This window comes from Vanacampus margaritifer, chromosome 20, assembly GCF_051991255.1.
Source record: "Vanacampus margaritifer isolate UIUO_Vmar chromosome 20, RoL_Vmar_1.0, whole genome shotgun sequence".
In the NCBI taxonomy this organism is placed as follows: Eukaryota; Metazoa; Chordata; class Actinopteri; order Syngnathiformes; family Syngnathidae; genus Vanacampus; species Vanacampus margaritifer.
In genome coordinates this window covers 3,481,657-3,505,197 of record NC_135451.1, presented here as the reverse complement: position 1 = coordinate 3,505,197, position 23,541 = coordinate 3,481,657, and the positions used below count along the sequence as shown (strand labels likewise).

Sequence of the window (23,541 nt, the reverse complement as noted above, 5' to 3'; positions counted from 1 at the left end):
CTGCTAACGTTTTGCAGATCCAGGTAGTTGGCAGTTTGGTGTACAGTAACTATAGTGTGAGAGTTCAAGTGATTCCCAGCCCTCCTGTGGCTTCCATCCAGGGCGGCACCAACCTCTTTATTAACAACAGGAACATCACCATGGTAACACTGGATGGACAGCGTTCCTACAATCCTGACTTCCCTACGGATCCAATCAGGTGGAGGAACTCTACAGTCCCTTGAATATGTTTAATAGAAATTGAAAAGAGTCCTTAACTCTTTTTTGAGTGAATTAAAATGTCACTTTATTTCTAGCGTCAAATGGATGTGTGAACCAGTCAGCTCCATCAAGAGTTCCTGTTTCAATCATCATGTTGCTACAAACTCTGCTGTGCTCACCTTTCCCATGAGCTTTCTCAAACAAAATTTCGACCAGTTTCATTTCACACTCACCGTTCACAGTGGAGAGCTGTCAGCTTCGACAGAAGCTTACATCACATTAACGCCAAATGTTGTCGGGTACGAGACACATTTGACTCCAATGTAGACTTTGCAGGTCACATTTGCACAAATGACAGACATTGACAAATTCTTAAAAAAAGTAAAAATCAGATTTAAGTGGCCAGTTAAGATTTTACCGCATTCTCAGTTGTAACTTTTCTCTCATTGTTTCCAATTCAGGAGATTGGCAGTATCATGTCTTGAATGTGAAGGAGACCAAGTAAACTGGGATCAGACTTTCTCAGTCAGGGCCATGTGTGAAGACTGTGAGGTTCCTCCAAAGCACATCCAGTACACCTGGGCTTTGCACTTGGTTAATGCGTCCTCCAAACCTATGGTAGAAGGTAAATTGGCCTTATTGGCTCTATTTAGAGTCACTGATGATGTAGTGGTATTTCTGCCTGACTTCATGGATTCAGTTCTCGCTTTGTGACAGCGCAAATGTGACAGTAATTGATTGTCTGTCTCTTTTATAGCCCCATTTTGTTCTACGGTTGACCTCAGTGCCCCATCCACCATCAAAGAAACAACATCAATGCCCCCCTCACATCTTTATCCACATGCTCCAAATGCTTCCCACCCTGCTTACTCATCAGGCGCTTTTGTTCCCAAGACAACCATTACTGGTATGTAAAATATTAAACAATCCTGACTCTAAAGTGATCAAAAAGTTTAACAAAACCCATTTGCTTCTCATACTGGTTTGGCAGAACCTGTCAATGGAACCAGAATTGACCCAGCAGGATCAGGTGAGGCTACACATAAATCTGATCTAATCTTAAATCTGATAAAGGTTTAGAGAGATCAGAGAGAGAGAGGGGGGGGTGCACTCAATAAATAATTAACAATGATAACTTTTATTATCCCAAGTTACATTTCAGAGCAAATGGTGGTGGCCCATTGAAATATACTTTTTGTTTAACGGTAAAGACAGAAGTGCATAACTATAAAGACATAAAAATCTTCATAGCAATCATTGTAAAGACATGCCATTCTTCTGACACTTTTCACTAATTCTTACCTCAGAAATGCTATCTATATTGCTGTCTGATTTTGGCTGCCATATTCTGGCAATTCACATAACAGATATTGGTAAAGACAGCTGGTGTGACATAGGCTCTTGTAAAATAACCAAATAAAGGAACTCTTAAGACTCTTAAGATGTACAGTATTTGTGTTACTTTACATCAAATATGCATATTAAGCAATATGAGAAAACAAACAAACAAAAATTACCGTAGCATCTTCAGAAAATCATGAACTTTCATTTAGGACACATAATGGTAAAGACATTTTGTCATTAAAAGTGCAATAATAATAATAATAATAATAATAATAATAATAATACAAGTAGAAGCAATGTTTTTTTTGTAGTGCACTTTATATTTTAGCATTCTCAGTGTTACAGAGCAAAGGCTTTTGCAAAAAGAAAAGTATTTTGTTTTAACTATTGTTGGTTTGGTTTATTGGTTTATTGAACATATAAATGCAACACAAAATATATATAATCAAAGTGAAAGAAAGAAAATTTTACTCAGGACGGAAATTAATTACTAGTAGTCATAATTTACATGTTCAAAGTGTGTAGGAAGAGGTACAAGAACTTATCTAGTTCTACCCCCTATATCATGATAATATACAATAAGGTATTATATTTAATAATGCATCATTAAAATAGAAACAAAAGCAAATGAAGAAAAAAATTAATAATGAAAAACAAACAGAACATGCGCTTTTCTTAAATGCACATGATAACATTGCCATAATTCAAATACTTAAAATGAAATGTGTTGATTTTCAAAGGAAGTGGCGTATTTAATGTTATTAATCAAATTATATGAAAATAATCCCTCTATACACACACTGTTACATTTACAGTATTTTACAGTGCTTTATGTTTTCTAACCGCCACTGTGCCAAATGAAATGCAAGACTCTAGTTTATAATGATGTGGTGATTTTATATGAATTATTTAACTTTTAATGCCTTTTATAATGCTCTTCATGGCTAGGAGAGGAGCCCTTACCTTATTCTCGGGGGGAGCTTGGCCTTCTGGACTCTCTGGACTCCACTGCCGGTGGTGATGGTAGTGTCCATTTGGATCAGAGAGAACTTGGAAGTAAATTTCATATTGATTACGAATCCTCTGCAGACTGGGACAGTGCTGACGTGATAGATGGACAAGGTGTCTACCAGCACCGCCATGTTTTAAGTGTCATTATTTGTCAAATGTTATATTGTCAAGTCTTGCCAATGTGTGTTGAAGCCTCTGCTCTTATGATCAGATTATGATATTCCCTTGCAAATCGCAGAGGACGGAGATCCAGGGACGTCAGCAGGGAGACCAACAGGTCTGTTTTTTTTTTTAAATGTATATTTTTACACATTTTTTATTTGCCCATGCACTGAAGATTATGCATTTTTAGGTGTGGATATCGAGACCTTGAGTCCAGAAGATGACCCATCGTTCAACCCAGTGTCACATGACCCAAAGGGGAGTAATCTGTTGCAGTCCAGGCCCCGGCAAGTCATCCGAAAGCAAACCTTACTCGACCTCCCTCGAGACACAATAGAGGTGGGCTTATTTGCATCCTACACCTCCACAGGTACGCAACACACAGAAAATGTTCTCTCATTGCATTGGTTATTGTTTATCGTAACGCTGTCACAATTTTGCAGGGCTTTCCTCTGCGTCGCTCCGCGTCAGGCCTTTTAGTCTAAAGCCAGGTAGCATTTACATGCTGGAGGTTATTGCCAGTAAGTCCTTCATTCATCATTTTGCTAAACTAACTGGATACTGATCAGTATGTACTGTTTTTTTGTTGTTGTCAAAACAAAGAATCTAAAAGTCAGATTTGGGGACGCACTCAACTATTCTTGAGAACAAAGCCGATTCCTAAAGGAATGACATGCCAAGTGCAACCAAGTAAAGGGGTCGAGTTGCACACTCACTTCAGCATCTTCTGCACCTCAGGGAGAGAGGTAAAAACATGTTCCACCATTGCAATTAAATTTTTTCAGTAGCTAAGGTCTCCAAAATCAGAGTGAATGCAAAGTTAAGCACGCGTGTGTGTGTCTTGTGTGCCTTTTGAAGGACTTACTGTATGAGTACAGCTTCAGTGTTGGGAGCGAACCTCCCAGGATGTTGTACCAGGGCAGAAACTTTCAGTATTACTTCAGCCTTCCATCTGGACACCCCACCGATGACTATAAAGGTAACAAAAGGCAATCAAATTGATCAAGACCACACGTGACTGACATAGTTGCACATGTGCTTGACTGGTTCATTACTTTTATTGTTATAGTAACTGTATACACAAAAATCAGCAGCAGCATGTACGGATCATCCACTAAAGTTTGCCCTGCAACTGTCCAAGTCCGGCCTAGCTTCTTCAGAAATGTTTCCTCTCACAATCCTGACGTGGAATTGTAAGCAGTACTTTATTAAATATTTTAACCTTTTTTAATGTTGTGCTACTTAGATTTTATTTTCCTTTTTGTTCCAGGTCCCAAACAGGGCTGAAGAACCTGTCTGCATTGATTCTGCTTGGGAACAATGCAGAGATTAGCAACTATGTCAGTCTGTTGTCCGGCATCCTGAATCGACTCAGCTTGGACAGCCAGGCAGACCACCACACTCAGAGTCACATGCGTAATGTACTCATCTGCACTATGTGCAAACTGGAAAGTAGTGACCAGGTACACACACACAAAAAAAACACAACACACATACTACATGAAGAAAAGCTGGGTGTGCCAATATTAATAGAGCACTTTAAAACAACAACCGCCGCTGTTTTCTTATGTAAGCCAGGGCGGCAGATACAATGAAAACAGCAGAGGCCCTAGAATTGAACTCTGTGGAACACCATAAGTTGTTATACAGTATATGTGAATTCATATGAGCGCAATTTTCCTTCAAATCAATTGGCTTCTTCCTCCGTCCTAAAAAAAGTAGCATATATCTATTTTATATTTTTGTTTAAATCACAAAACTCTACATTGTTGTATTGCTGTGAAAAAGTTAATGATAATAAAGTTGATCTGAGACTTGTACATGGTACTCGGTGTTCTTTTGTAACATGTTATTTGATTCCAGGACTCAATGGTTGACAACATAGGCATTCTCAGAGATATTTTACAATTTACAAGACAGGTAAGTTTAAGTTTTTCCTCAAAGAAACATTAATAAATGTTGACTGAAAAAGCCCTTGACAGAGTAATACGCTTTTTAGGTAACATTAGCAAGTGTCAGACAAGTGGTTGCTCACGTGAAGGCCATCTCAGGGCACCTTTCTCAACCCGGTGTGCTAATGTGGTACCAACTGGACCAGAGGACCCTTAACATTTTGGTCAAAATGTTATCGTACAGCCTGGAGGCTGCCATTACTGCTAAAGACGTCACAGTCAAAACAACATACGATGCTGATTTTACATGCAAGGATGCATCAGACCCACAAGATGGATTAAATTTAGTAAAGGACATTACAGATGTATCCCATGATTATTTCCAAACAAGTTGGATACAGCAGTTGGTGGAAAATATTGTACAAACTGCTTCTGATCTGATTCTGGTGAGAGGTCACACTTCCACTATGGAAACTTCATTTACCTTCTGGTTATCAAGTGGTGTTATTCTGTTTTGTTTTTGTTTTAGAAGTACACCTTGTTCAGCAAAATCCAAGATCACAGAGTCAGTAGTGGCTGTATTTCTCTCTTGATTGCGCAACACAACTCATCAATGTCAGTCATCAGCAGTGATTCTGCGATTTTTTACACACCTGCATCCATGATTCGTTCTCTTAGAGGAGAGTGTGTGCTTAGCCTTATTGCTGAATTCGAACACTCACCTTGGACTTGGGTTCCCTATCCTGGCAGGGTGAGCAAAGTAGGATATATATATATATATATACTGTAAGCGTATTGACACAAAGAAATACAATATTCTCATTTGATTTTGCTCTTTTGCAGATAAGTGGACAAGTGGTGGATTTGACTCTGTATAAATGCAGCACAAGGAGAAAAATCTCAGTTCGATCGCTTGTTCAGCCAATCATTGTGGAGATGAAACCAAGACAAGACAAAGTATGTGGCATATTTGTAGCTAGTTAGCTAAAAATAACAAGTAGATTAATTTCAACTAACTTTACTGTTACGTTAGTACAGGGGTCAGCAACCTTTACTTTTAAAAGAGCCATTTTAGGCCAAATAAAATAAAAAAAAACCTGTCTGGAGCCGCAAAAGCTTCAAACATTATGATGAACGAAACAGTGTGTTAGTGTTAGTCGACTGTACTGAGGGCCCAAGAGCTTAGATAGAGCTGTACCATAACGTAAATTTTTAGACTGTCTTTCTGTCAAATATCTGACATTCTTGTCAATTTTATGAAAATACTCTGTTATGTCATTTATCATAAATATGTGGACATTTTATGTTAATTTTGTTTTTAGACATTTTCTAGTTACCTTTTAAAGTTTTCTACCTTTTTAAAAACATATATTTTATGACTTTTTTGGGGTAATTTTGTGTACTTAATATGGTCATTTTTGGGATTTCTTCTTTTGTTTTTGGACATTTTATAGTTACTTTTTGATGCTTTTCTTGTCTGCCTTATTTTAAAAGAAATTTTCTGACTTTTTTGGCAATTCCAAAGACATTTTGTGGTAATTTTCTGCATTCTTTTGATTTGGGAGACTTTATGTTGTTTTTTGTCTTTCCTGCCTTTTTGGGGGGATTTTCTGACTTTTTTGCCAATTCCAAAGACATTATACGACAATTTTCCACTTTTCCTCTTCCTTCTTTATGGGCACTTTTTCAACATGTTTAGGAACTTTCTTTAAAACCTGTTTCAGCTACCTTTCGTCTCTCTTTTTCTACTAAATTAAAATTTGATTCCTTTTTGAAAATGTAATTGTTCCTTTTTTATTTCAATCATTAAGTAAAATAATATTTTATCTTAAAAAAAAAATATATATATATATATATATATATATATATACATTTCAATTTTTTTTTAGATCCACAGGGAGCCACAGGAGTGAGACTAAAGAGCCGCATGTGGCTCCAGAGCCGCAGGTTGCAGACCCCTGCGTTACTTAACACTAGTTGTGCATGTTGTGAGTTTATTTGCTGATGTGTGTCCCATAGAAGGAATCTGCATCTGAGCTTGTCCTCTTGCGAAGCCGCATCAACTACCACAGCTTCAACATAACCCAGGAACATTTACAACAGGCCATCCAGCTGAGTGTGGCTTTCACGCTGCCACCTAACCGGCCATTTCCCATCATGCTGCTCTTCAGGTACAGTATTTTTCAAGTGGCATGTTTTGCATCTGGGGTGATTATTGACTCTTTACTGTGGCAGGATGTTTGCTAAGCCGGATCCCAGCATGCACCACCTGCGTAAGATTCACCTCTGGGAGACCAACACCACTCGCATCACCCTGCCGACATCCTTCCTCAACAGTAGGTTTTTCTTCCAGCCATCAATTTTCTTGCTATTGTGGATTAAACTGATTAGGAATTCATATCCAGCTCCAGGGGTTGGCTACTTGGCGTTATTAAATGGCGACTTTGGTAAACCAATCAGACACAAGCACCTGAGTAGCCAGATCAATTACACTCTGGCAGTGGACACCAGCCAGTGCTTGTCCTTTGACCGCCTCAAGGGGGCCTGGACGCAGCTGGGCTGCAGCACACAGCAAGCAGACAGCACTGATGCTGTCAACTGCAGGTACGTATACGGCTATTATGGTATGTTTACACACTGAACCCTGTTTAGAGGCTGCCTCACTTGCCATTTTGTGTATGTCCCAGTTGTCATCAGTTGATGGCGCTAACTGTGGTGCAAAAGCAGATTCAGACTATCTTTGAAGCAGATAACCTGGACCTATTCGTCAGGTGACTTTCTCCTCACAGGTGTTAGACAATTGAATTGCAGATTGAATATTAAGTTGCAAGATATTTGATAAGAAAAATGTATTCAAAATTATCCTAAAAACATAATATTGGATTATATTACCCCCCCCCCCAAAAGACCTTTTATAAATTAAATTAAGAAGTCAAAAGTAATAGTGGACTGAGTCAATAATCATTCAAAATGTTATTAATTATGAACATATTTAATGTTTTGTTAAATTTAAAAAAATTGTAATTCAGTTTGATTAATTTGTTTTGCATATATGCATACATTTGGTATAACATTTTGTCATTTGTGTCATTCATTCTTTCAGTGAGCCCGCTGATATGACTGTCTTGGTTGTCCTGTTGCTGTGTGCGTTTCTGTACATCCCAGCATTGGTGGGGTGCAGGAGAGCAGACGTAATCTCTGAGCAGAATCGACAAGTCCACTACCTTAACGACAATTGTCGACTGGACCAACATCTCTATGCTGTTACTATCCACACTGGCCTCTGCTCTGCGTACAAACTGAGTGCAAAGGTAATGTTATGCCAAGAGTCTAAATGACTTTACTGAATGGCTCTTATCTTATCTGCAACCTGGGGCTCTGGAGCCACATGTGGCTCTTTAGACCCTTTCCTGAGACTCCCTGTGGATCATCCCCAAAAAATGTGTAGAAATTATTATTATTTTTTTTTTTACATCCATCTATCCATCCATTTTCCTAACCGCTTGTCCTCACAAGGGTCGTGGGGGGAGCCTGTATATATATATATATACATACATATTTTTTAAATTATTATTTTTAGATACAATATTATTTAAATTAATTAATGATTTAGTTTTGAAACATGAATAATTAAATATTCAAAAAATGTCAGTGTCCAATTTTTTAAGTTGTTAGAAAAAGAAAAAGTAGATGAAAAAGTTTTTTTTAATGACCTAAAAATATACCAAAAACTAACCATAAAATGTCCAAAAAGGAAGAGCAAAAGCAGAAATTTACCATAAAATTCCATGAAATTGTCAAAAATGTCAGAGTTGAATAAAAAAGTCAGAAAAAAGTCTTTGGAATTGCCAAAAAAGTCAGAAAAATAATTTAAAAAAATGCAGAAAAGAAAACATTTAAAATGCAACAATAAATATCCAAGAATAAAAAAAAAGAAATCCTGAAAATTACTATAAAATGTCCACAAAAAAGAGAAAAAAAAATCTGATAATTAATAGCAAAAAAAGCAGGGAAAAAAAATCCAAAAGCGGAAGACGAAAGATAGAAGAAAATGAATCTCTAGTATTGGATGCTGCACCTTTTTCTGGTGCAGTTCTAATTAGAAATTGGGCCCTCAGTACATTAGACTAATATTAACACACATCATAATGTTCAAATGTTTTCTGGTGTCAAACAGATTTTTTGTTATCTATTTGTTCTGAAACGGCTCTTTTGACAGTAAAGGTTGCTGACCCCTGTACTTGAACTTAATAGTGCGTTCTCCAAGCTGTTTCTACAAGGTGGAAGTATTTCTCTATGGAGTAGAATTTTATTGTTTAATCACATTTTTGCCAGGTTTACTTAGCACTTTATGGTGTTGATGGCATCTCACAGACAAGAGAACTACATGTCCCAGGATGCACTCTGTTCAGGAGGAACTCACAAGACACCTTTATATTCAGGTAACAGCCAAGCAATTTCAAATATCCCTTTCAAACGTGCTTTTATGTGAGATGTACATAACAGTTTCGATGACATCACAGTGCAGCAGATAGCCTGGGTCCAGTGTGGGGGGTCCACATCTGGCATGATAACTCAGGACCTTCACCAGATTTATACCTCAAACTAGTAGAAGTATCTGAGGTAAGGCTCTGCTTTTGTTGTTTACGTGATGCCAGGCCACATTTTGTGATCTTGTCTGATCACAGGTAGGGCGAGCGAACATGGAGGAGCAAACATGGCTCTTTGTGAGCCAGTGCTGGTTGTCCGTGAGTAAAGGTGATGGCCAAGTGGAGAGAATGCTCCGTGTTTGTAGTCGTGGAATTGGATTAACTCAGGTACACACTTGGATAGATCCCATTCAGATCAAACAAACATTTCATCTTTTGCATGTTTGTATCTCTGCCTGCAGATGTTACATCTCACGTTGTGCGACTACCTGGCGGACTTCCACATGTGGATGTCTGTGTACAGCTGCCCTCAGCCTCACTCATTCACACATACGCAAAGACTTAGCATATGCCTGCTGCTATTTGCGGGTTACGCATGTGTCAATGCACTAATCATATCACAAATGGATGAAGTGGTGGGTTAAACTAAGAAAATAAATCATAATTTTGTGCGTGAGTGTTATTGATATTTAACTCTAAGGTTCCTTTTTATTCATTTCAAGGTGGGCATTACAGTTGAGTCTCTGAGAACCGGAGTATTAAGTGTGGCGGTGGCATTGCCCATGGCAACACTGATAACGTTCCTGTTTCGAGTGCATGGAGTGAAGCTGACAATAGAACAGGAAGGGACGCAAACTATCCAGGATCCTTTTGCAGGTGAAGATTATCTCATTATGGTAAAAAAAAAAATCCATTACGGGTTGTTTGTGTTTATCTTTGTTTCTCCGTGATGTTTTTGCAGTGGACATGGGTGGCGTTGAGAAGAAATATCAGGTTATATCTACATCAGCTCACAATATCTATTCCCTCTACATTTTATTTTTCCTTTCATTTTTATTATAGGAGAATCTGGTCACAAGGGATGTAAATAATAAGGACAGTGAAATCCAGACAGAATTTATTCAGAAGCTGAAGCACAGAAGATGTCGTCGGGCTTTTGATGGACGATGGAAGAAAATGAGACCAAATTGGTTATGGTGTTGTCATTTGGCCTCGACTCTGTGTCTGCTTCTGTCCTTCACTGGTCTACTGCTCGCTGCACTGTTGGGACTCAGGTATTTGCAATTTATACTTACAGTATCATTCTATTACGTCATCAATCTTAACAACGATATTTAACAACCTCTCCAAAGCTGACATTTTGCGGGGAGTTTAAAGAGAAATTGTTGTTGTATGTACACAGAGCTAAACTTTTTCACATTGACTAGAAATTAAATTAATAATTGGAAAAAAGTATGAACGAGGGATCTGATGGTTGCATGCATCTTAAATAAGTGTAATTGAAAAAATCTTAGCGAGTTATTTTTGAAAAGGCAAAGTTGTATTGTGAATGTTGAGTGTCCATTGAAAGTTTTATTTTTAAATTTTTTTGTTTGTCAGGTTCAGCAGTAGTAAGTTGCAACTTTGGCTGCATTCTGTCTTCATCTCCTTGTTGTTGTGCATCTTCCTGATCCAGCCAATTGTGGTAGAACATAATTTCCCCCTCGAAATAAGTACCATTTGACTTCATTCCTAAATAATATGTTCACAATAATGACTCTTTCATGCTGCAGATCCTTGCTGTTGCTGTGACTGTCTCCATTTGGAACAGAAATAGATTTGACTTTGATAATCTCTCCAGAATCATTTTTACATCTGCTCTTCAATCTGAGATCTGCTCAGACCTCCAAAAGGTGAGGAACATTCGGTTTCATTGCAAATCTGAGATCTTACATCTACCATTAAAACAATATAATTTCTGACTTTCAGCTTCTTGGACGGCGCCAGCGGGCGAGATTTCTCAGTCTTGTGCGTCCACCAACTGTTGCAGAGTTGAGGCCGACTCGAGCACGCAGAAGACGTGAGGCTTTGATTCATAAAACACTCAGGTGAGTGTGATATTCTGTTTGCTAATCTAATCAGAGTTGTTGATCGTGTTTATTAAGTGTATTTTTCTTTTTTCTCCTTCTCTTTGTCATTCAGGGATTTGTGTGTTTTTGTTGCAATGCTCCTCCTGATGTTGTGCATTTCCCACAGCAGCTCATTCAATGACCATTACTCCCTGAATAAAGTAATCCAACAACAGTTTACTGGGTAATCAACATAAATAAACAGATACACAAACAATGTCGTCCAGTAAAGACATGATAGAAATGAAAATTATTTTCCATTTATTGCAGTAGGAGACAGGAACCTGCATTCATCTCCATACAGAAATATGAAGACTGGCAGAAATGGACACTGAGCAATTTGCTTAACTTGCTGTATAAGAATACCTCTGCTCCAATAAAGGTGGATTTGACAACAGAGCAAACTCAACTACATATTTGTTATGCGACAGAAATTGCAAGCAATTGTGATCTTGACTCGGATTCATATTTGGTGGATCAACAGTCTGATCTCTTTTAACAGTCATACATCTTGATTGGTGAGCCAGTTGTGTGGATGACACAGCTCTGCAGGGTAAGCATATAAAAAAAATCACTTATTCATGATAGACTGTAAATTTTTCTAGCTGCTTTAATGAGTCTTGTTTGGCATCTCTAATTCATTTTTGTGTTTTAGAAAAGATCATGTGACTTAGGATGGAGCTCTGCAGTTAGCCTCGGCCGCACTAAGTAAAGACCAGTACAAAATATTAGCATGGGATCATGATTGATTTTCCCACTGAAAGTCTCCCTTGCACTTTCATTAGGTCTGATGCCACATATAGACTGAAGGCCTTGCAATGTGACAGCTGCATGATTCAAAAGGTGAAATTCACTTTGTATAGCCCTGCACCTGACTTGTTCACCACTGCGACCCTGCTGGCTGAGCAGAGCCCCACTGGTACCATGTTAACCTCAGCCGCAGTCCACTCTGTGAAGGTTTACCACACACCTGCTGTTTGGGTTGTCACAGTCTGCCAGGTAATGATTACAGCACACCTGATGACACAACATAAAAAGTGAGTTTCTCACATTTGTTTTGCATCCAGTTGCTATTCCTCTGCGTGTCGCTGCTGCATCTCTGTGTTCAAGTTGACACCGCATGGCAGAAAGGCTTGATGGGATACTGTACAGCACCTTGCAACTGGCTGCATGTAAGTGTTACATCACATCATGTAATACATAGTGTACAATGCTACTAAGATGTACTTAAATATTTATCTATCACTGTAGTAATAATAGTGATTAGTACGTCTGCCTCTCAGTTCTGAGGATCAGGCTTTGAATTTCAGCTCCGTACTTCCTGTGCATTTGCATATTTTCCCCGTACTTACGTGTGGTTTTGATAGGTATTCCAGCTTCCTTCCATATCCAACAAATATGCAGATTAAATTGATTAAAACGTCTAAATAGCGATGGGCAACTTAAGACAATGGAGTGGGCCACAATTTTTTTTATCAGCGCTACTGTGGTAAGTTGTAGGACTGCTCACCTACTAGTCCAGGGATCTGCAACCTGCGGCTCTGGAGCCACATGTGGCTCTTTAGTCCCTCTCTTGTAGCTCCCTGTGGATCTCAAAAAATAAATGAGTAGAAATTATTATTATATTTTTTTTCCATAGTTATTTAAAAAATTTTTTAGATAAAATATTCTTTAAATTATTTAATAATTTAGATAATAAAAATGAATAATTAACTGTGATTGGCTAGCGACCAGTTCAGAGTGTAGCCCACCCCACCTCCCGCCCATTGACAGCTGGGATAGGCTCCAGCATGCCCGTGACACTCGTATGGATAAGCGGTTCAGAAAATGGATGGGTGATGGAAAATGAATAATTAAATATTCAAAAAATATCTGAGTCCAAAATTGTGAGACAGAAGGTAGATGAAAAAGTTTTTAAAAATTACCGCAGGTCACGGCATTCCCCCAAAAATGTCAGCCTCTAACACAGATTAACCAATATCTTGGTCAGAATGGCCAATTTGTATCGGTTGGCCCAATCACCAATATATATTGATTGAAAACACCTACCATTCTAGAATGGTTGTTTTAACCAAAGGATCTATCGGACACATAACTACCAGCTAGATTGGTCAAATGTAACCTTTTTTTTGGGGTGGGGGTCAATTTGACCAATCTGTTTTTAGGGTGTAGAAGAAAATGAATCTCCAAGTGTTGGATGCTGCATATTTTTGTGTTATGGTGCAGCTCTAATTAGCTCTTCGGCCCTCACTAAATTAGACTAACTACACTAACTAACAATAAGGTTAACACATTGTGATAATAGCAATTTTCACATACTATTATCACGGCATCATCACAACGTTCAAATGTTTTACGGCTCCAGACAGATTTTCTGTTATTTCTTTGGCCTAAGGGTTGTTGAGCCCCGTACTAGTCAGCTACATGACAAAAAGGCCATATTTGATAAGGACAAAAAATGTACATCTCATTTTGTGCATGTTATCCCAACTGGCGCCACTTGATGACATCACCTGTCAGTGACACTCTCAACTACATCTGTTACAACGTTAACACAAAAGTCACCTCACTCAAGATTATATTACAGTACGGTATGTTTGTCTGCGTGTCATTCAAAATCCCCAAACTAACTCAAGCTGACTCATCTGTCACAATAGCCACTTGTCTATTTAAGCCACATTTGTAACACTATTAAGTGTTGACTATATCCATCTTTTTGGAGGACAGAAATGTAGTAACTCCTGATGCACTTCAAACGAACTGTCAACAGTTCTACTTTTGAGATCAGTGTTGTAATGGTGACAGATGCACACAAGAGTTTAACGAGTAACTCCGTAAACTGCCGTAATATTGGTCTTTTATTTATTTATTTTTTGCAAAGACCCCTCTGCTTGTTATATTATCATGGATGGTTGCTCAGTTATATATTGCTTAAAGGGTAACAATAACACAGACAGAGGCATTGATGATGATTTTCGTTCTGTTTATGCCATTTTGTATTGTCCGTAAACATTAAGATGACAGACTTTAAGGCAAAATTATTTGGTTATTTTAAATACACATTTAATTTTTTTTAATGTTTAATTTGACATTAAACTTAAATTGGGAGTGGAAACAAACAGCATAAAGCTGCTTTTTGGAACAATTCTTTATTATGTCAAACTGCTGGTTGTTTTGAGTTGAGTTTGCTGCCACCTAGCGTTCGTAGTTCAAATTGTAATCTTTGCTAAACAGTTCTAAGCATGTCCATGAGAGTTCACGTTTACTCTTGTGTAAACATGTAAATGATGGAGATCACGGTAATGAAAGATTAGGAGGTATTTTGTCCTCCTTGCGTGTTCAAATATGAGGGTGAGTTGTTGTAAGAAAAATACATTCTTTGCAAAAATGATTTTTAATCAAACAAGAGATCTCTTGGAACATTCAACACTCAGGTACATCACTTAAGAACGTGGAATTTCTGAGCGTCAGAATGTGTCCCCTCTTCCGGGTTGCAGACGCTATATATAGTTTCTTAAAATGCCAGTACTTTTCCAAAGGAGGTGGCAAGACGAAGTCTAATGTAAACAAACGTTCAGGGGCAAATTTGGTGCATAAACTGGGACATAGTTGAAGGGTCTGACTTCCCCAAAACAATATCTCGCAAAACAACCCGAACTGGACATAACTGATAGAGACAATAATGTATGTGTATGTGTATTATTTCAAAACGAATTCTGTTTTCATTGGTGAGATGTGCGTGTATTTAAAACAACGAATTTCTGGCCCAATCAGTGTCTAGGCAGACTGTGAGAGCCAAATGTGTTTTGGCAAAGAAGTGCGGAGAAGGAACTTTTTAGACAAAACAACGTCGTTCAAGCTTAAGGTTAGAGCATACGAGGTCAACATCATGTGCCCTGCTGAGACACAAGATTTCTAATTCAAAGGTTAATATGGAAAATTAAAATGTTCATATGTGTAACAATAGTTGGTATATAAATTTAGGTATTAAAAATGTTATTATATCTTTCAGTCCGCCCTTTGGGCTTACGTAAACACTAACTAAGCCCAACAACTAAATATTTAAACATTTTTACCAAAGGATTCCCACGGGATCTTCATCATCATAATAGCAGGTGCAACACAGGAAGAAGAAAAACACCCTTTTAACAAGAGAGGACGCCCGTCATATGTCAAACAGTGTGATTCATCAGAAGATATTTTGTTTTTTCAGTTTTTTGTGTTTTTTCGGTTTTTCAGCAAAATAAGCATATCACATATAAAGACAGTGGGTTATGATTATGTCAAAAAATTGTAGCAGGGGATTTCAGGAAATTGGCATGGCAGTTAAGGATTAAAAGGAGTGTCATTGTGTATGTGCAATTCGGGACGCGATTGAAGACTTGTCGTCGTTTGGGCTAGGGAGGTTTTGTTGCTTGCGTTTTGTTGTTGTTTTTTTCAAACAGAGTCCTTCAGCTCTGCGTTTGGCTGGCAACCTGTCCAGGTTGCACCTTGTCTCCTGCCCGAAGCCAGTTGGGATCGGCTTCAGCACCCCCACAATCATTGTGAGGACAAGCGGTCAGGGGAATGGATGGATGAATCCTTTAGCCCACATCTACTGCCAGAGATGTAGGAATTCATCGAATTGGGGTTTGTTTCCTGAAAGTGTGGCTCATTTTTTTTTTTTTGCAACGCCGGGGAAAAGGGACACATTACTCCTATTTCCATTGGGTAATGCTCAGCTCGTTAGCTGACACTGGAAGCAGCAGTCGACTGGTTTCTCTGTTGACTCCCCCTGGTGGCTCGAGCAGTTGGTCAGGTGGCTCGAGCAGTGGTCTCTCTGAAGGTAATGGTTGAGTAGGAAGTGGACCCGGCAGGTCTGAAGGCCGGATGTTGAACGAACCAGGTGTCGGCGTCATTGGACTGATTGACCCCTCCATCACCTCAGGTCTGAGTGCAGGACATTTTTATTAGTCACTAATAAACATTTTATTCACATCCCTTCTTCTGAGAGAGAGCATTTTGGTAGTGTTATTAGTTAGGGGTTAGTAAATTTTTAGTAAAGTTCTGCAGGCCCGTCCTGTGGAAAAAATTCTGTATGTTGTGACATTCAATTATGATCCAGCCTTTGGCTGGTTTTTTAATGACCTAAGCACATTGATTGCAAGGAAAATAAAGATCTTTTTTTAGCCAGTTCAAATCTGACAAGGCCAATTTTGTTTACAGAATGTGATTATTAAAATATGTTATTATAATACTTATTGTTATAGATATAGCATGTCAAATGTGCTTCCGGCCATTAAACAAATGCAACTTTCGCCTCAATAATAAAATCAAAAAATAACAACTTCCCCCAGGGCCCCAGGGATTAATAAAAATAGAAATGGAACATATTCACCTTAATTTGTCGTCTCTGCCGAAACTTACTCCTTCTCCATGGTCCAAAAAATTCCCCAAGGTCCTCCTATAAAATTCGTTCTCACGGACTATCTCTAATTATCATATTAAGACTAACTTTTAATTTTATATTTATTTTTTATTTCGCAATGACATACCCAGACCAACTAATAATTCCCCCTTCTGAAAAAGATCGCTTTAGAGAATTTTTCAGACTAATATATAAAGTTTTGCAGTACCTAAATTTAGCTTGTGTATTTATTTTAAAAAGAGGGGAAAAAGTTTATATTTAACCAGTAAATTCAACAATGCATCCCAAGCCAGTGTTTAAATTTGAAAAGAGAATTTGGGAAAATATCAAAAGACCAAGTTTTAAAAAATAAAATATAATAATTAAGGTTCAAATAAATTATATCTTATCTATATTCATATTAGCTGTTTTCAATTTCTGAAACTTTAAATTTACCAATATTATCTTTTGTACTTTAAAATATTGTAGCTTAACCAATAAATTTAACAAAAAATCAAATATTATCAATACATAAAGTTGCCCTTAGTTTTAATATTACCATTAAGCTTACTAGTCCCCCTGTTTGATGTTTGTCCAAAAAACTGACTGTTTTAAAATAGCAAAATAAACAAATCAGATCAAATCAAAAATAGACATCAAAAAGTTTTTAAAATATAAAAAATTTGTATATATAAAATGTTGTCAATCAATTAGTTAAATTTACCAAATGTTTTACTGTAAATGTTATAACCCTACCCATGTCAAAATATAGATTTCAGTGCAAACAGTCAGCGTCAAATCATATGGCCCGGTATCAGCAATTCAAAGAGAGCATTGTTTGTTGGGTGTGGCCTTCGTATGGCATAGTTCTTTCGTAGGACAGTTCTGGACGCAGGAACGCTTTGAAGACGCTTGTGCAGAATATTTGGAGCAGTTTCATAGAACAGTTCATTTGGCAGTGGAGCAGTTTTTCTTTTTTCACATTTGTATATGATGGCACAGTCTTTGTGGCAATAGTCGGCAGGAATCTCCGCCCTTCCATCTGGCGTTAGCAGGCTGCAGGTGTAGTCAGGTATGGCGGCATCTTTTTCCACCGCCCTGCTGGTGGTGGTGACAGGTGGCAGTTGCAGTTTCTCTGTGGGTGGGGGTTTTAAAGAGGTCTGTGTCCCGCCAGTTGACTTTGTTCCGAAATAATGACCCTTGACCAATAATCCTCACTCGACTGAAAACACTAAAATCCGCCCCAACAGTATTTAGGTTATAACATGTCAGTAAATATTAAAACCAAAAACTTCTTTTATTAAAAAAAAAAAATTAAATAAAAATAAAAATAATACAAAATAATAATTAAAACAATGAAAGTTTACAATTTTAAATAATTGCTAATTATATGTCAATATTTGTTATGGTTTACAATATTTAATTTAATATGTTTTGCATACCTTCATAAATAATACTTAGGATAAAATAGGACAGATATACTCTAACAATTTACAAATATAGTTAATTAATAAGTGTGTAGTTTTCAATTAATGTTTTCTCAATGGAGGCCGCAGCCCGTAAAGTCAGCCTTTGGTCAAACGTCAAAGCAGGAATGATTTTAATTACATAGCACCTCAAATTATGTCAAAAATGTGTTTCTTCCAGATAGCTTCCCCAGTCTGTTTGTAATGAGACTTCAAATGTCGAATTCAAAGGTTAAATATATTCAGGAGAGATTAAAATTACTTTCTATTTATAAACGTCGGAGAAAAAAATAAATAAAAAACTCCTTTTAAATTATAATTAACACATTACTTCATCCCCAGGACCGGAACATGGCACTTTGGTGCGACCCCAATTGTCCTTAATGGGTGTGTCTCCTGATTCTGAAAAGATATTTAAAATTTATTAAACAATGTTCTCGCGCACAAACAAAATCATAAGGGAAAAAACAATCATCTATATAAGAATTATTCCACATTAATTGCCATCCAAGTTATTTGTTTTTAGTTATTATTATTATTATTATTAAAATAAGAGTAGAGACTAAACTATTTAATCTAAAACAATCACACAATTAACATTACCTTTTATAAAAACATTTTATTTGACCTCATTACAAAGATTGATGGCTGTTGGCATTTTTTAACCCGAGAAAGGGAATGAGTCATAGCAACTACAATCAGTCAAAGCCACCCATGCTCTACAAGCATAAGACATGCATCTAAATTTTATAATATCTTAAAACTATACCTCTCTATGTTATTTGTGTATTAATATTCGTTCGTTTTATAGCAAACATAATTTTTAAATATGACGTTTTTGCACTCTTGAAGCCAGTTTAAGTATTCAACATTAGTGCTTAAGAAATTTATGTAAGGGGCTTATAAAATCAGTTACGGCAACAATTTATATAATGTCGTTCAATTATTTAACGCAGACAATTGCGGGTTTTAGCGTTAGAAGTTTTATTAGTAATTTTACCGTCTAATTAATTTATCCCGTTTAGCGCTTATTAAACGGCTTAATTTGTTTTATTACATAAATTTGTATTATACAGTTATTTTATTTGCAAAGCAACATTTCAGTATTCATCATTTTTTCAATACACTTTTCTTAAAGATACGTCCGGGACTCTCCTCTATATAAAATTACATACACTCATAACATTATTAACGGGCGGTCGCCGTGTACGCACATTCAAAGTTAAATTGCCGTCATTAAAACCATCGAACAAATGCCATATCTTATTAGAATAAACTAACCTTTTTCACAATATAATCAAGTCCCGTCGTTCAATATTAATTACATTTTAAGTCATTATTTAAACGGTATGATTAATCCGGAAGCTTTAATTCCGACTAGCGGAAGTCATATCAGGTCAAATCATTTAGTCTTATATCATTATTTAGTTATATAAATGGTTATAACTTCACAAAAATACCTAAAGCTAGTATTCTAGCATTATTCATCATCATCTTATCCAAAAATACACGATTATGTGTCGTTTTTATTCCACTCGTAAACGTGTTCTTTTATCTCGTATTTTTACGTCGAACGCCCGCGGCGCAAGCCTCAAAGCCCCCCCATCAATAAAATTAACTTACTGTATCTTATAACGGCGCCATAAGATTTATTCCACCGCAATCGTATATCCATTTTATCAGTTTTTCAAACCACGGACTGGGCATTTCTCCGATCGCAACTGCGCATGTGCTCGCAACTCCCTGTCGCCTCATGACAACCATTTTTGTAGTTCTCAAACAGTGTTTTCTTTCTATTAATTATTGCCCGTATTTTATAGCTTATTGTATTATATTATATTATATTATATTGTAGCTAAGTCGTATTAATATTTCTAAATACAGTGACGTCTCACTTATAACAAAATTAGTCAACAACATATCTCATCGCGGTCCCTTTAAGATTTTACCGTGACGTTAGAGTTTCTTCACCGATCAGACGGCATACACACACAACGGACAGACAAGACATGTCGTTTTGTACGACATATCAACACATAAATATCCGGATGTCAACTGCGCTACCCCAGCTTCAACAGTTTTTTGTCTTTGAATTTTAATCACGAATATTCAATAGACCTATTGGCTTGATCTAAAGCGTCGTATCAAATATGCTTTAGTCAGCCCGACTTACACGAGTTGAGTCAATACATCTTATCTCTTATATCTTGTCTAAAAATGTCAATATCCAATTATTCATAGACCTATCGATTAATCTTAAAACGGCGTACTAAATCCGTTTTATGTCAATCTGACTTCTTATAAGTTGAGTCCTTTGTCCCTAGAAAATGAAGCAGTCGATCCTCCCGCAGCTTTAATCGGCAACACTTATTCAAGGATCTTGTTATCTAATTACCCAAGAATCTATTACTCATAAAAACAAAGTGTTTGTCTCTCCCGCGCATCAGGCAGGGATCAAGACAAAGATGCTTTTTGAGCCGACTTCTCTCAACTTAAATATGTCTGGACGTAAAACCAATGCCCATACATCTACCGCTTGGTTACAACAATAATGTTTCCCCAGCTGATTTACTCTCAACTTCAACAACTTAATCTTAATCTTAACCTCATATACACAGACTTCAAATCAATTATCTACGTATCTATCGTCTGTAAAAACCAAATTGTAAAGACAAAATGTTTCCCAGACTGACTTACAAGCGATCGTTATTAATCTTTATAACTCCAAAAAGATCGCATATCATCTGCGCATTTCCGCATACACTACCACGTCACCACGTGTATAGTTCAAACACCGTGGTAAAATCCGAAATCTGGGACTTTCACGTCCAAGCAAACGATTTCAAAATTCATCACTATTTTTCTTACACAGACTCCAGCCTCAAAATAATTTTACACGACGAATTTACCAGCCGCCGCGCCCTGAAACAGACAGAATTCCTAAAACGTGGATTCATTTGTCCACTTACCTTAATTATTATGTGGCCGTAGAATTCTGCCCGTCCCTGAACGCCCCGCTGGAAACTGTCGAAACGTCGGTGGTCGCCAATTGAAAGATTAGGAGGTATTTTGTCCTCCTTGCGTGTTCAAATATGAGGGTGAGTTGTTGTAAGAAAAATACATTCTTTGCAAAAATGATTTTTAATCAAACAAGAGATCTCTTGGAACATTCAACACTCAGGTACATCACTTAAGAACGTGGAATTTCTGAGCGTCAGAATGTGTCCCCTCTTCCGGGTTGCAGACGCTATATATAGTTTCTTAAAATGCCAGTACTTTTCCAAAGGAGGTGGCAAGACGAAGTCTAATGTAAACAAACGTTCAGGGGCAAATTTGGTGCATAAACTGGGACATAGTTGAAGGGTCTGACTTCCCCAAAACAATATCTCGCAAAACAACCCGAACTGGACATAACTGATAGAGACAATAATGTATGTGTATGTGTATTATTTCAAAACGAATTCTGTTTTCATTGGTGAGATGTGCGTGTATTTAAAACAACGAATTTCTGGCCCAATCAGTGTCTAGGCAGACTGTGAGAGCCAAATGTGTTTTGGCAAAGAAGTGCGGAGAAGGAACTTTTTAGACAAAACAACGTCGTTCAAGCTTAAGGTTAGAGCATACGAGGTCAACATCATGTGCCCTGCTGAGACACAAGATTTCTAATTCAAAGGTTAATATGGAAAATTAAAATGTTCATATGTGTAACAATAGTTGGTATATAAATTTAGGTATTAAAAATGTTATTATATCTTTCAGTAACCTTCACTGCAACCTGGAACATGTAAAAAAAAGAAAAAAAGAAAAGTCAAAGCACACACAATATGAGTTATGTCAAATTCACCTCATGTTGCGTCTCTCTAGGTAACTCTCCAAATAGCAATTTTTACATACTATTATCACGGCATCTGCTGCTCAATGGAAGCCATGGAGGTTGCGGAGATGTTGCAGAGGAGCAACAGTAAAGAACACGTGGATGTCAGCCACCTGGCTGCAAGGGAACAAGTGAGCGAATGAAAGAGAAGCATAGAACACAATTTTTGTGTGCACAAATTGCTGACACATGCTGCTATTTTGCAGCATATTCGCTCCTTGCATGGCGTTCTGCTCCTCCTGCTCACTGTAAAATGTTCAACCATGCTGAAGATGAACAGGAGGTCTACGACCCCTTTGGCCTGCTTGCTCCCAAACCTTGTAAGCACACAGTGGAATGACAAGCTTGCGCATTGCAGAACTAATAACTTGCTAATTTGTTTCTATTCTTCTTTCCTAGATGTCAGCTTTCATCCTGCTGCTGATTGTATGCTCTGTTCATACACTGCTTTTTAAAAGCTGGGACCAAAAGGCCATTGCCGGTCTCCTAAGCGTCCGAGCACTCTGTCTGTCCTGTGCTGCTGTGGTACAAATGCCTCACAACGATCAGTTTTGATACAGATTACTGCCGTTGTTGCAACATGTCCATTTTTTTTAGATGATGTTCGTCATGCCCTCATCAGGTAGTAAAATGTGTCAAAGCAGGAAGGAAGTGTGCACTTTGTCGGAATTAGGCGGCTACATCAGACGGAAGGTTCGTGAGCTCACTGGACGCAAAGAACCGGCAAGGCTTGCAGTGGAGAGCAAGGTTTGGGAAAATCTACTTGATCATTAAGAGGAACGCTAAAAAGTCTCACAACTTGTTGTGTTTTCAGACTTTCTACCTGGAGGAGTTTGAAACTTTAGTGGATGAGTTACTACTCAGGCTAAATAGGCTGCACGCCACACTGCCACCTATTGACCATCATATCCACATGGACGACAGCCTTGTTGCCTCCCTCCAAAAGGAACACGCCTCTCAGTTCTTAAAAGGAATTGTGGAGAAACTGCAAAGTGGCCAAGTGGAGTGTCATTCAGTCCTAAATGGTGCTCTGGAAAGGCAAACTAGCCATACAACCAGGACATGTGACAGATGCTTGTCTTGTACGAATAGAAAGTGTAGCACAACCACTCAGGCAACACATACAAAGGTGTTGGTTGATGTCCTGATCCATAACGAACCTTTGTAAGAATTCCTTAAATTACACATAGGGACACAATTTTCATTGATTGCTGTATAAAGGAAGATATTTGATATATGAATAAAGTACATTTTAAAAAGATTGACACCCATCACAAATTGTATCAAATCTCCCTTAGTTTGTTGGTTATATAGTGTTATTATTCTCATTAAACTCATGAGTGAGTTAAAAAAGTTTATTCCAGCTGACTTTGGGTCAGACAATCTCAGGGCACACATAGACAACCATTCACACATTAGTTTCTATGAACATACATGCATTTGGATTGTGGAAGGATGAAGTACCTGCAGAAAACTAAAACAAGCACAGGGAAATTTAAAACATGCAAACTCCACAGAGGACGGCTGAGCTGAGAAAAAAAGAATACAACTTGTGTTTTTGAGCATGTTGAATTATGCTGGTGTATTTATAATGATGTAGCTAGGGAGTGTATAGCTTTCTGGCATACCGAGCAAACAACATAAGTCTGTACTTGTGTTGATAATTT

General features: G+C 37.6%; 1 protein-coding gene and 1 long non-coding RNA gene across 2 annotated transcripts in view; one reads left to right on the top strand and one right to left on the bottom strand.

Annotated features, from left to right (window-relative positions):
* Positions 1 to 23,135, top strand: part of pkd1l1 (polycystin 1 like 1, transient receptor potential channel interacting) — a 28,792-nt gene extending 5,657 nt beyond the window's left edge. Inside the window, 42 exon segments of the mRNA XM_077555012.1 lie at positions 18 to 199; positions 297 to 500; positions 663 to 826; positions 959 to 1,108; positions 1,193 to 1,231; positions 2,494 to 2,715; positions 2,750 to 2,833; positions 2,909 to 3,088; positions 3,162 to 3,239; positions 3,322 to 3,464; positions 3,577 to 3,697; positions 3,788 to 3,911; positions 3,989 to 4,181; positions 4,582 to 4,638; positions 4,718 to 4,888; positions 5,454 to 5,567; positions 6,630 to 6,781; positions 6,846 to 6,946; positions 7,016 to 7,214; positions 7,298 to 7,381; positions 7,714 to 7,921; positions 8,946 to 9,052; positions 9,134 to 9,233; positions 9,299 to 9,427; positions 9,502 to 9,675; positions 9,763 to 9,916; positions 10,002 to 10,033; positions 10,103 to 10,314; positions 10,640 to 10,724; positions 10,813 to 10,932; positions 11,009 to 11,127; positions 11,222 to 11,332; positions 11,419 to 11,530; positions 11,651 to 11,701; positions 11,804 to 11,856; positions 11,934 to 12,147; positions 12,216 to 12,320; positions 21,865 to 22,005; positions 22,081 to 22,194; positions 22,274 to 22,399; positions 22,472 to 22,621; positions 22,689 to 23,135. Of these exon segments, the coding sequence (XP_077411138.1) occupies positions 18 to 199; positions 297 to 500; positions 663 to 826; positions 959 to 1,108; positions 1,193 to 1,231; positions 2,494 to 2,715; positions 2,750 to 2,833; positions 2,909 to 3,088; positions 3,162 to 3,239; positions 3,322 to 3,464; positions 3,577 to 3,697; positions 3,788 to 3,911; positions 3,989 to 4,181; positions 4,582 to 4,638; positions 4,718 to 4,888; positions 5,454 to 5,567; positions 6,630 to 6,781; positions 6,846 to 6,946; positions 7,016 to 7,214; positions 7,298 to 7,381; positions 7,714 to 7,921; positions 8,946 to 9,052; positions 9,134 to 9,233; positions 9,299 to 9,427; positions 9,502 to 9,675; positions 9,763 to 9,916; positions 10,002 to 10,033; positions 10,103 to 10,314; positions 10,640 to 10,724; positions 10,813 to 10,932; positions 11,009 to 11,127; positions 11,222 to 11,332; positions 11,419 to 11,530; positions 11,651 to 11,701; positions 11,804 to 11,856; positions 11,934 to 12,147; positions 12,216 to 12,320; positions 21,865 to 22,005; positions 22,081 to 22,194; positions 22,274 to 22,399; positions 22,472 to 22,621; positions 22,689 to 23,042 (5,733 nt within the window). The 3' untranslated portion in view covers positions 23,043 to 23,135.
* LOC144040729 (uncharacterized) lies at positions 14,524 to 20,963 on the bottom strand. The gene is made up of 2 exons (XR_013289819.1): positions 16,526 to 20,963; positions 14,524 to 16,077 (listed from the first exon to the last, which is right to left on the bottom strand). It is a non-coding gene; the product is annotated as an uncharacterized LOC144040729 (long non-coding RNA).
* Positions 23,136 to 23,541: the final 406 nt, after the last annotated feature.